Source organism: Epinephelus moara, chromosome 2 (assembly GCF_006386435.1).
Source record: "Epinephelus moara isolate mb chromosome 2, YSFRI_EMoa_1.0, whole genome shotgun sequence".
In the NCBI taxonomy this organism is placed as follows: domain Eukaryota; kingdom Metazoa; phylum Chordata; class Actinopteri; order Perciformes; family Serranidae; genus Epinephelus; species Epinephelus moara.
In genome coordinates this window covers 2,527,537-2,539,799 of record NC_065507.1, presented here as the reverse complement: position 1 = coordinate 2,539,799, position 12,263 = coordinate 2,527,537, and the positions used below count along the sequence as shown (strand labels likewise).

The following is a 12,263-nucleotide window of genomic DNA, read 5'->3' as shown; positions in this document are numbered from 1 at the left end:
TTTTGTGTGTATACAGGAATGTTAAAGATATCATTGAGGAAAACGAGGTTGACGTGACGTGATTGAATCAGGGAATCCGTGTGTCCACCACGGGAGAGGATCCTAATTGACTTTACATTGGCATTGTTTTCGTGGTGGCAGCACGTAATTTCAACCCATTACGTGCTGCCACCACGGAATGCGGTGTTAAGAGGTCGTGGTCATTTCACGTATTTCTGTGAGATCAGGTGGACAGGTCTCTACCTTATACAGTTACCTTTCACTTTAGACCACAGGAGAGGTGGTCTCCGAGTCTGTTATTCAGACGATCCAGCTTTGAGTTATCACTGTGTTATATCTGAGTGCCTTTATCATGAGCAGGGGCCATTTTGAAAGTAATTCTTTGTGGTGTGTCAGAAAAGAAAAACGTGTGAGTTAGGTTGTTTCTTGCATTAAAACTACGGAACGCAGAAGGGCTCTAAACATATGTTTTGACATTTGTATAAATAAGTCAAATGTGTTCGTCTTAACAGGCAAAAATATAACATCTTAATGTGTCAAAGACACGTTAACACGACAGAAAATGCCCTGTAAACAAAAACATTTCTGCCGTCTTAAGATGTTTACAACATTAAAGCTTCCATACCATTGGCTGGCATCAACATACCAATCTCTTTTTGACGTAGCGACTGCGTTGACCAATGTGGGCTCTTGTTAGTCGGCAGATTTGGCTACCTACCTATCAGCTGTCTTCTACACAACTTCAATTTAATATTTGGACTATCCCAAATTGAAAGTTTGTGGAAGACAGGTGAGACACGTAGCCAACACTACTCACGAACAGGAGCCCTGTCAGAAAGGGGTTGGTATGTTGACGCCAACCAATGCCATGGAAGATTTAATGTTCTAAACGTGTTACGACGGCAGACATGCTCTTGTGAACAGGGTATTTTCTGTCATCTTAACACACATTTGACGTGTTACAATGTTATATTTGTTGTGTGTTAAGATGAACAATTTGACTTATTAATACGAAGGTCAAAATAAACATTTTAGAGCCCCTACGCGAGCTGAATCTCAGATCTTGGATGCTGCATTACAACAACAGTAACTGAGCTCTCAGGAATAAAGATGACTCAGTGATTGTGAGAACAGGATCACCACAGGATACTGATTATTAATCTAGAAATGAAGGCTTGGAAAAGGATGAGCGGGAATGAGAACATGTGCTGTCACATCATGATCACATGATCTCCAGGAACTACATACAGAAAAGTAAAGAACATTATGCTTTCGTATGATATTAAACTCATCAGATGGTTCACTGTACAACAACCCAGACACCGCCGGATAATATTGGCACTGTACGTTTCTGCAAACAAAATTACACTTGTAAGATTCACGTTTCTTAAGTGACGTAGTATATGAGCTGATTTGGTCATTCAGAGGTGGGGGTGGACGGTGGACAGTGGGTTACCTAGGCAACACACCTGCCAAGTGGCAGACTGTTTAAGACCAACAAACAAACAAAACAGGTCATAGCGAGTCATTGCTGTGTTTGATTGTGCCACAAAACTGGGATCTTTCTAATAATTACCAACTTGTTTTCGTGCCTTAACCTAACCACATGTCCCCCTCATTTCCATGGACAAAATTTCAAACCTTTTCCATGACCTTCAATGAAATTTTCATTTTGGAAAAGCACAGACATCACTGTGTCTGCTGCACCTGCCGGCCTGGTTACGGTACTTTTCTAGACACACACACGCAGGAGAGTTCCATAACAAACGGCGCCACACTACATCACACACACACACACACACACACACACACACAACTAATCTAAACTAATCTAACAGCAGAAGACTTGGCTGGTATAAGTCCTGGAAAATGAGAACTGTGCAAGTTTTCCATTTGTATCAAGCATCAAATAAGTTGTTTGAGTTCATTTGTCTTACTTGACATTGCACGTTCTTCAATGGCGACTACTGAGCATCGCAGTGTTGATGCTGAAACGATATATTGTGCAGCCCTACGTTAACGCTTAGTAGAGCTACGTTATGTCAGCGGTTAACTTACAGAAAATAAATTTGCTGTTATGTTACATTATGTGGAGGTTTATCCCCTGAAGAGTACGGTAACAATTAATTTCATTACAAGCAATAATAGTCCATGACTTTTCCAAGCCTGGAAGATGAGACTGTGAAACTTTTCCAGGTTTTCCATGACCGTGAGAACCCTGTATATAATAGAGTTTATAGCCTTCCTTTTGTCACAATCTGAGCGAGCTGCACATTTATTGATGGTGATAGAACACGGAAATTACCATAAAACATTGTTCTTGACACGAACACTGACATTTAATGTTTTATTTGTTAACTGAGCTAAGCATGAACAAATATTCTGATTGTTTGTCATTCAAAGACCAAGAAATGCTCAGTATCCTACATACTAGTGATGTTACTGATGTTTGGGGTCAGCCCAGACAGCAGGAGAAAATGTTGGCATTGCACATGTCAACCATGGATACATTTGTACGTTTCATACTGATCATATCAACGTCTCAAAAGTGTCATAGTGTATGAGCTGACTGGGTGACACACAGACCACTGTTCAAGATCAACAGACGACAAAACAGAGCTACGTTATGTCAATGGCTAAAAAATAAATTCACAGTCATTTCCACAGACTTATCCAGGTTTTCCATGACCCTGGGAACCCTGCACATAACAACAAATGTAACGTAAACGTGGTCTGCAGAAACGTACGATGCCAACATGTTGTTCTGGCTCTTGGGTTGTGTACAGAGCAGCACAGCGAGCAGTTATCTGTTCAGTTTGTGGTAAACAATCTCCACAGTGTCTGTATCAGTGCGGACAGTTCAGGGTGTTCACACACAAACTGAGATAAACAGCAGGTGAAACAACACTGATGAGTTTAACAGCGTTCACTGTGCAGCTATCAGAGAGCTCACACTGAGGCCGTAGCACAACCCAACTCACCCTAATTCAAATTCAGACACAGTTTTGATGTAAATGAATTTTCCAGGGGGTGTTTTTGTCCCTTAAATCACAACTAAAGTCTTTAATATCTGTGGAAATGTTGCAAAGTGTTTCCAAACTCAGGAGGGTACGTTTCCGGTCTGTTTGTATTATTGATGGATCAATTCCAGCAGGAAACCTCCTCTCTGTCAGCTGTGGCTTCATGTTTCACAGCTGCCTCTGTCCTTCAGAGTCAGAATTCATGACTGTTTATCTGTGATGGCTCATCAGAGAGCAGAGACCCTTTGTGTCAGGAATTTAAACTCCTCAAACTTCAGCTATGTATTCAGATGAAGGTAAAATATGACTGGAGTCCAGAACAATCATCCAACAGACTCGTGACTCGCGACTGACTGAACTCAAGAGACTCAAATCATTGCTGCCATTTTTCTTCTTCTTTAGTCTGCAGAACTCGACTGTTGAGGCTGCTCTCTGCTCCTAGTTTCCCACAACCTGCTCTTTGTCTCAGATTTTGCACAAAAACAAGCAACAGATGTGAACTCACAGCCAGTTTCCTGCATTAGCCGCTGGGCATTGGGGATGTTGTTCATGCTGGAGCTGTTGGAGCCCATCCTGCTGCTACAACACAAACCTGACTTGTAATTTTAGTTTCCTGGAGGCGTCTGGCTGCAGTTTGAGCAGGCTGACTGTATCTCTCTGTCTGCACCCTGCAGCCACGCCACAGATATGACGGACGGGTTGCTCAGCCAATCACTACTCACCTAACAGGCACTCACTGACCAATGAGCATCCTAGATCCCACTTTCACTGTATCAATGATGTTTGGAGAGCAGATAAACTGGACATGCAAAGAATTTCTCTGCAATTAATAACTGACTCATTCAAGTTGTTTCCATGAGCCAATCACCAGAATGATGGCATTGTACGTGTGTGCAAACCACGTCACATTTGTCGACAAAGTGGATACATTCAAACTTAACTTTTCTTCATGATTCAACAAAGCTGTGGTAAACATGTGCTTCAAGAAAAAGAAAACTCTCGGTTATGGTTGGGAAGAGTTGGCTCAAGATACCCACTTTTAGGGTCACAATGACAGCAGGAAATGCACCAATGTCTCAGTAAGAAATATCCATATATCCAATATGCCCACTAGCTCACCTGGTAGAACGGGCGCCCCACGTACCAAGGCTGTGTCCTTGCTGCAGCAGCTGTGGGTTCAAATCCAACCTGCAGCCCTTTGCTTCATGTCATCCCCCCTCTCATTCTCTTTCATGCTACAGCTTTCAAATGAAGGCAAAAAACCCCAAATATCTTTAAAACAAATTGCTTTTTGTGGCACACTTTGACAGCACAAAATGAGGACATGTTGGTTAGTTTTATGTTGAGAACACACACACAAGAGTAGGGTGTTTTTAACATCTGCGGTGACACATATTAACTGCTTTTCGCAGCACTATCTTGACAGGAAATACAGTGAAGTCTCCGTAAAAAACAACCGTTTTTTGGATCACTGTCCAGGCGGGAAACGCAGCGATATCTCAGGGAAAAACAACCACATTTCATAGAGATGTTGATATGATACATGTGAAACGTACAAATGTAATGTATTCTGTGTTTCCAGCTGGTTGTAATGATGCACATCTACAACACAGCTTGTTCCTCAGTGTGTTGACTAAATGGAGCTGATATTGTTCAATAAGGACAAGTAATAGAGGGAATCGCCTTGCTGTTTACAAATACTTCCGGGTAGAAAACGGGAACTGCCCATTGGTCCCACATCCCATTGTTCCGACCATATTAAACCCATTGTTCCGAAGTCCCGTTGTTCCGAAATCATCATGATGCCCTGTGGTTAAGGTCTGGTTAGGTTTAGGCACAAAAACCACTTGGTTAGGGTCAGGAAAAGATCATGGTGTGGGTTAAAATGAAAAAGAAAGTGACAAACACATAAGCTGTGAGCCTGCTTCGCCTCAAGCCTTTCCCAGCTGACCCAGAGCCGGTTGCAGCGCACCATCAAGGTAGAAATACGCCCACCGGGAGCCGTTCGGCACCGCGGAGAGCTCCCCACACAACCCGGACCCCAGTGTTAATAACAGGAGGTTATGGTGTTTCACTCTCTCCTCTCTATGACACTTGTGTCTCGACCAGTAGCCTACTTTTGTTGCGTTTGCTGATCCTCTATGGTACACAAATACAGTATAGCCTAGTATAATCACATATCGGAACAACGGGACGTCGGACTAATGAGAGGTCGGAACAATGGGATGTCGGACCAATGACATGGACCCGTAGAAAACCAGCAGAGTTTAGCTATATATATATATCTCTCAATAGTAATGTTTGTTCAATCATTGTGCCTATAGACTTTACAAACATCAGATTAGTCTAAACGGTGATACAGTGACGTGAAAAATGTGACATATATATATATATATATATCTAAACTCTGCTGGTTTTCTACCCGGAAGTATTTGTAAACAACAAGGCGATTCCCTCTATAGCTCCTAGAGTTTGAGCTCACACTGTCATTCTGTTAATGGACACTAGAGGGAGCCATATCCACATAAATGCACGCTCTCCAATGTCCTCAGAAGAATTGAAAAATCCCCAGGAGTGGGTCCTTGGACTTGTATCTTTGACAGCACAAAGGGAGGACATGTTGGTTAGTTTTATGTTGAGTCAATGAAGAAAGACAACACGCACTCTCAAAAAAGAAGAAAAAAGTCTGGAGGTGCTCGGCAACAGAACAACAGTATAAACAAGAAAAAGCCAGCAACACTCGGTGTCCTTCGTAGGCAACTTTTAATACCTCACTGGTACATTTGGTTAAACACACAGACCGGTTTTTCACCGAGTGTTGCTGGCTTTTTCTTGTTTATATAGTTTTATGTTGAGAACACACACGAGAGTAGGGTGTTTTCAACATTTGCGGAGACACATATTATCTGCTTTTCATGGCACTATCCAGACAGGGAACACGGCGATGTCTCGGTAAAAACAGCTGCTTTTCGTAACACTATCCTGGCAGGAAATGCAGCCAAATAACCACTTTCGTCACACTATGCAGGCAGGAAATGTGGCGATGTCTCTGTTAACACCCCTCCCTGAAAACCAGTCGCCAATTTTGTTGTTCATTGGTTTTGAACAGTGGTCTGCAGCTCAGCAGCCGTCTTGCCCTCGGTGACATACCATCCACCATCCCCTCCACCTCCTGTGACAAAGTCAGCTCATATACTACATCACTTTAGAAATGTTGATACAATACATACGAAACAAACAAATGTATAATATTCTGTGTTTCCAGCTGGTTGTAATGATGCACATCATAAACACAGTTTGTTCCTCAGTGTGGAGCTGATACTGTTCACTAGGGAGCAGTAACAGCTGCTGTGAGGAGACCTCACACTGTCATTCTGCTCATGGACACTAGATGGAGACATATCCACATAAATGCACTCAATCCAATGTCCTCAGAAGTGTTGCAGAACCTCCAGGTGGGAATATTTGGACTTGAATCTTTGACAGCACACAGGGACGACATGTTGGTAGTTTTAGGTTAAGAACACACATGGGAGTGGGGTGTTTGTAACATCTGCAGGGACACATATTAGCAGGGAGGTCCTAAGAAATACTGAATGTCAAATACTTCCTACATTCTGGTGAATCTTTAAGCACCAGTTTGCCACCTTCCTGTATCAGTTTATGGCTGAAACGTTGTGGTGTTTCCTGCTTCAACTGTTGCTTCTCCTTTACGTTTTATGGCAGACAGCAACCGTTGCTTTGCCCCCACCTACTTCACTGGAGGCATTGCTGCATCTGTGTGTCATGTTCTAGCAGTCCATCAAAATAAAAGTCCTCCGCTACTCTCATGTTTTTATTGCAAGAGAAACAAATGCACATGTTCTAAATCTTGCCTATGGAGGCGTGTAGTTACTGTTTATGGTCTGTAAACGTATTACATCAGTGGAGGCCCTCACACGGGCCTGGGTTATTGCAGAGAATAAAGTGTGGCAAACAAATGTTTATGATGAAGATAAAAAGGCAGCAGGAGCACGACTGGTGTCTCTTAAACCAACGGTGCTGACAGGAGGGAATGTTTGAAAAAAGGAAAGGAAAACTTGCTGCCAAAAAAAGGGATAAATAATCCAGGTCCAGGAGCTCAAGGTGGTTTGAAAAATATAAAAGGATAGAAACATTAGAATACACCAACGGCTTGTGCCACATCCTGAGGACAACCGGTCTCACTCTGAAGTTGTGAAAAACTGTCACTTGATCAGTGACCTCCAGCGTCAGACACCAATAAGAAAAGTCGGCATGATATGTAGCTGGTCGCCATTGTTGTTGAACAGCACAAGTGTTTGGAGGTATTTGGTTTGTCCGTTAGTGATGGGCGGTCCAATTCTTTGCACAGTTCCAACCCAAGTCGTCAAAAACTGGTGCTTAGTTAGTGATTTCTGGTGTCAGACACCAACGAAAAAGCTGTCCTTTGTTGTTGGCATGATTCGCAGCTGGTCAACGTTATTCTGTAACGGCACCCGGCGGCACTGGGGGAAAACGCGGTCGGGCAACAATCTAAGTTAAAGGAGTGAAAGTCCGAGTAGGGTGGGCAGGAAGGGTGGTGGATGAATCCAACAACCACCGGCTTTCACCCGGGGGACCGGTGTTCGCTTCCTGTAAGACTGTAAAGCAAAACCCTGTTCTTTTTTCCTGAACCCAACCACGTACGTGTATTGCTGAAGAAAAAAAATGTCAATTCGAGGTGTTGTACTGACGTAGTGCTTTCATTTTGAAAGAGACTGTACATTTCCTGTGAAAACAGACCTCGACGTGGAAAGTCTATGACCAAACATCAATATGTGACAAGGTCGCAGTGAGAGTGTGTTGGTAAAACTGACGCAGGAGGGTACTTAGCACGTCACATTTTGACGTGTATTTCCACTGACACAACGGCAGTATTTGACGAGTTGGGATCACAGCTACAGTGTGATTCACTAACTGTTTATACATCAGGTAAGAACGCTTAACAAAATAAGCCACAACTGCCAATTAATAAACACTGAAAATATTAGCTTTCTCTCAACATATAGTGCTACACACATTAAACACAGCATATAAAAATGCAATAGTATTAAATGTTTGAATATTAACATTAATTTAGGTGTTTAAAGGCCCTGACACACCAAGCCGACGGTCGGCATCTGCACTTCAGCGTCGGTGTCGGCGTCGGCAGCTTTCCGGCCGATTGAGCATGTTTGGTGCTCCGTTTGGATCCAACCGGAGCACCGAGCCCTGGTTTGTTATTCAGGTTAAAGTGGGAAGAAGCAGCGGGTTTATCGGGCAGCTGAGTGAAGTGGAGCCTGCGGAGGAAACACCGGGACCGTCTGGATGTAATAGTCCGTGGAGGTGCTGCGGTGCTCGGCTGCACAGATAGGAAACCCCTCGGCTGACAGGATGTACCACTCTCTCACTCCGCTCTCTCTCACGCAGGCGCAGAACGTACGTGCTACTTGGCCGTCGGATGTAGTCCGTGTAGTGTGTTCAAATGCAACTGACACAGGGCGACGTGAGGCGACGTAGACGACGCAACAGTTGGCTTTCGTCGCCGCTACTTCTTTGATGTTGGTTTGGTGTGTCCGCACCTTAAAGCTGCATCAATCAATATATTTATGTCAATACTGGATTTCCACATTCATCAGCTGAACACAAAAAGTGGACACAAAGTAGGCAGCAAGTTTATGAATAAATGCAGCTTTAGTTTATGTGTTGTGGGGTGTGTCAGCAGCAGAGGTGCTGCTATTATCAGCAGTGATATAGGTGGATATTAATAGTATTATCAGCTGTGGTTTTGGTTTGTTTTACTATTATCAGTTCAGCCTCTGTGTCTGGACTTTGACTGTGACCCAGTTTTATTTTTGTCCAAATAGTGAAGAGTGTGCGCACACAGCTGGCAGGCTGTCAGAGAGTTTGCATTCCTCTCTGACTCATTATCAGCTCTGTTTATATAAAAATTAAAAAAAATGGTGCTGCAGAAAAATTTACCATCTGCTGGTTTTCTTCCCGTCAGGCCGTCTGTACAACACATGAGGTCAAACATACCGTAGTGTTCTGCTGTCACTCCTCATGTCTTTAGTTTGGTTCATTTTGTCTGGATCGAGAAAATAAAATAAAGTTTTCTAGCTCTGGTTTGAGTCATGTTCACACTGACCTACAACAAACAAACCAAGAGAAGGAAACATTCAGGTGACTGACAGCAGGTCACGTTACTGAACCTGATGTGTTTATTTAGAAAAGACGATTCTCAGCTTTATGAGCCCGACTGAATCTGGAGTCCATGTGTCAGAAATCATGACGGGTAGCCGAATAAAGAACAGGCATCCTGCACTGTAATAACATGTCAATAGATACAACATTTCACAACCTTTTTCAAGAAAGGAAATGAAATAAACAGAGGAGGACACAAACTGAACACACGTCTGTTTCAACTCATTAGAGAGACTCTCCGCACAATCAACAGGTGGACTGAATATCAATATCCATATCTATTATCAGCAGCCCATGTTGGCCCTGTACATGTCTGCAAACCATGAATGTATTACATTTTCATCTTTCATACGAATCACATTAATGTTTCAAGACCAACAGACAACAAAACTAGTTGTTTTTTAGCGAGACATCACTGTGTCTCCTGCCAGGGTCGTGCCACAAGAAGCAGTTGTTTTTTACCGACACATTTCTGTGTTTACTGCCGGGGTAGTGCGACAAATAGAGTTTGATTTTTAACAAGACATCGCTGCGTTTACCACCAGGATAGTACGACACCAGGATAGTGTGACAAATAGAGTTTAATTTTTAACGAGACATCGTTGCGTTTCCTGCAGGGATAGTGACACAAAAAGCAGCTGTTTTTTACCGACACATTTCTGGGTTTACTGCCGGGATAGTGCGACAAATAGTGTTTGATTTTTAACAAGACATCGCCGTGTTTCCTGTAGGGATAGTGCCACGAAAAGTAGTTGTTTTTCAGAGATGTCACTGCATCTTTTTGCCAGGATAGATCCACAAAAAGCTTTTTGTGTATTTTTTTTTGTCTTGTTTTTCAGCAGGTATGGTGCCTCCCAAAACAGGGTATTTCAATACCTTGGTGAGATGCCTGCCAAGCTGCAGACCACTGTTCAAGACCAACAGACGACCAGAAAAGCGGTTGTTTTTAAGTGAGTCTGCTGTGTTTCCTGCCGGGATACAGCCAATGAAAAGCGGCTGTTCTTTTCCAAGATACTGCTGTGTATCCAGCTGAGACTGTTCCCCAAAACTGGGTATTTTAAGCCAAAACACGATCTTATTGAAACCATAACCAAGTGTTTTTTGTGCCTAAACCTTACCTTCCACCTATCTGCTTCATAATAATGTACAAATGTGTCTATAGTTTGGATAAAAGGTACAATGCTGACATTTATTCTGGGGATTGTGTTGTTATTAAACAGTGCTGTAGCCACAAACAAACTGCATTAGATCAAACTTCTTAAATCCTACAGCTGATTTGCTCTGGTTCGAATCAGTGGACAGTGTGGTTACTTTCACACACAACATAATCACAGTTTTGATGGGTCAGATGTGCCTGAGGCAGGAGTCTGATTCAGCTGTTGTAAACTTCACAGGTCTGAAAACACTCTCGGCTCAAACTTGATTATTTGGTGTGGACTCAACAATCCGACTAAGACCCTCGTTCTTTTTCCTGGTTTCAGCCTGGCTGTTTGGTCTGCACCAGAGTCAGACAGCTTTCACGGCAGCCTGAATGAACTAAACTAACTGTTCAAACACACCAGAGTCTGTTTTAACCAAATCAAACCTGAACCAGGAACTGAACCTCACCTCTCACCTGCACCTGAAACACCAAAGTAGGACAGTTTCTTTTTTTAATGCAACTGTTCTGCTGTTTGTGGCCCTAAACCCCTCATTAGTCATAAAAAACGACTGAGCCTTGGCTTCCGGCGCCCTCTGCTGGTCTACGTCTCTGGGGCTCAACGTTCATCCAACAAGTGAAACTGGAGAGAAACACTTTCTGAATGTTTGTATTTTCACAAAACAACATGTTTACATGAAGTGCGTGTCATCTGTATTTCTGTCGTCCGTCACAATGTCTGGTTGTCCTGCTTTCCGTCTCTGTTTCCTAGAATCCACACCCCTTCTGATTCTCCCTCGCAGTCTACCTGCTGTGGTTTCTGGAGGCGTGGAAGTGAAAGTGCAGGCATGTTCGGTATGTGGTGGCAAGTGACAAGTGACAAACAGTGAGCCACGTGGCACAGTCGTCACACTCCGGCCCACATAGTTAGACTTACACTTTAATATATTGACAACCGCTCTGATTGGGCCTCAGATGTCATATGTACATGATCACAGATATAAGCAGCGACTCAGAGGTGTTGAGTCAGGCTAAAACTCGAGCTGCAGTACCAGTAAAACCACAGAAGAAGAGAAAGTCACTCAGCTCCTTCTTCTCTGGTTGATTGATAGATAGATTTATTGACTGACAGAAGATCAGTGTAGACAGATTTATGAATCACAGGCTGATACAGACACAACTCTGCTCTGGTCTTCAGCCTGGCTGGGCTTTTGTCCCAACTGTCACAACCAATGAAACCAAGAGCATGTCAGAGCATGCGTGTGTGTGTGTGTGTGTGTGTGTGTGTGTGTGTGTGTGTGTGTGTGTTGGCTGAGAGCCAATAGGAAATGAATGAAGTTTTCCTGGCTGAGTGAACTTTGACCCCCTCCCAACTCCCCTGACTGGCTCCTGGCTCTGATATAATACAACATGAGACACGCTGTAAGAGCTCAGAGGATACTTCAGACGGTGCAATAAAAACTATTTTTACAGCACCCATGAATGCCAGTGTTGTGTTGAAGAATATTCCCCCGTCAGTATGCGTTTCCCCGTACCCAAATCTGAAGCAAACCCTTTCCTTGTGTCCCTCCTTTTACAGGAGGGAAACACTATTGGATACACCTGTAAGCACCTGTATGGCAGGTGCAACTGGCAATTGACCTATGACTAAGTCCCGCCCTCAAACGCTATGAGCCAATCACATATAGCGTATAGCCATTCCCATACACTGGGACATTCTCTGCCTGGACGTCCATTGAAATGCATTACAGAAAGTCAGTTTTGTTCGGTTTTATGAGCTTTTTCTGAGATTTGAAGTTTAAAAATGGTCAAACGGTGTGCATGGGGTACATGCAACTCTGACACAAGGTATCCTGAGAGGCTGGGCGACCAGGTGTATTTTT

General features: G+C 43.3%; 1 protein-coding gene across 2 annotated transcripts in view; it reads right to left on the bottom strand.

Moving 5' to 3' along the window:
- Positions 1-12,263, bottom strand: part of chp2 (calcineurin-like EF-hand protein 2) — an 85,158-nt gene that overhangs the window by 9,692 nt on the left and 63,203 nt on the right. Inside the window, exon 1 of one of the 2 annotated variants that reach the window (XM_050066148.1) lies at positions 3,526-3,676. The exons of the other annotated variant lie outside the window; for it this stretch is intronic. Within the exon in view, the coding sequence (XP_049922105.1) occupies positions 3,526-3,592 (67 nt within the window). The 5' untranslated portion in view covers positions 3,593-3,676. Of the gene's footprint in view, positions 1-3,525; positions 3,677-12,263 lie in introns of those variants that run through there. 2 annotated transcript variants of the gene reach the window in all.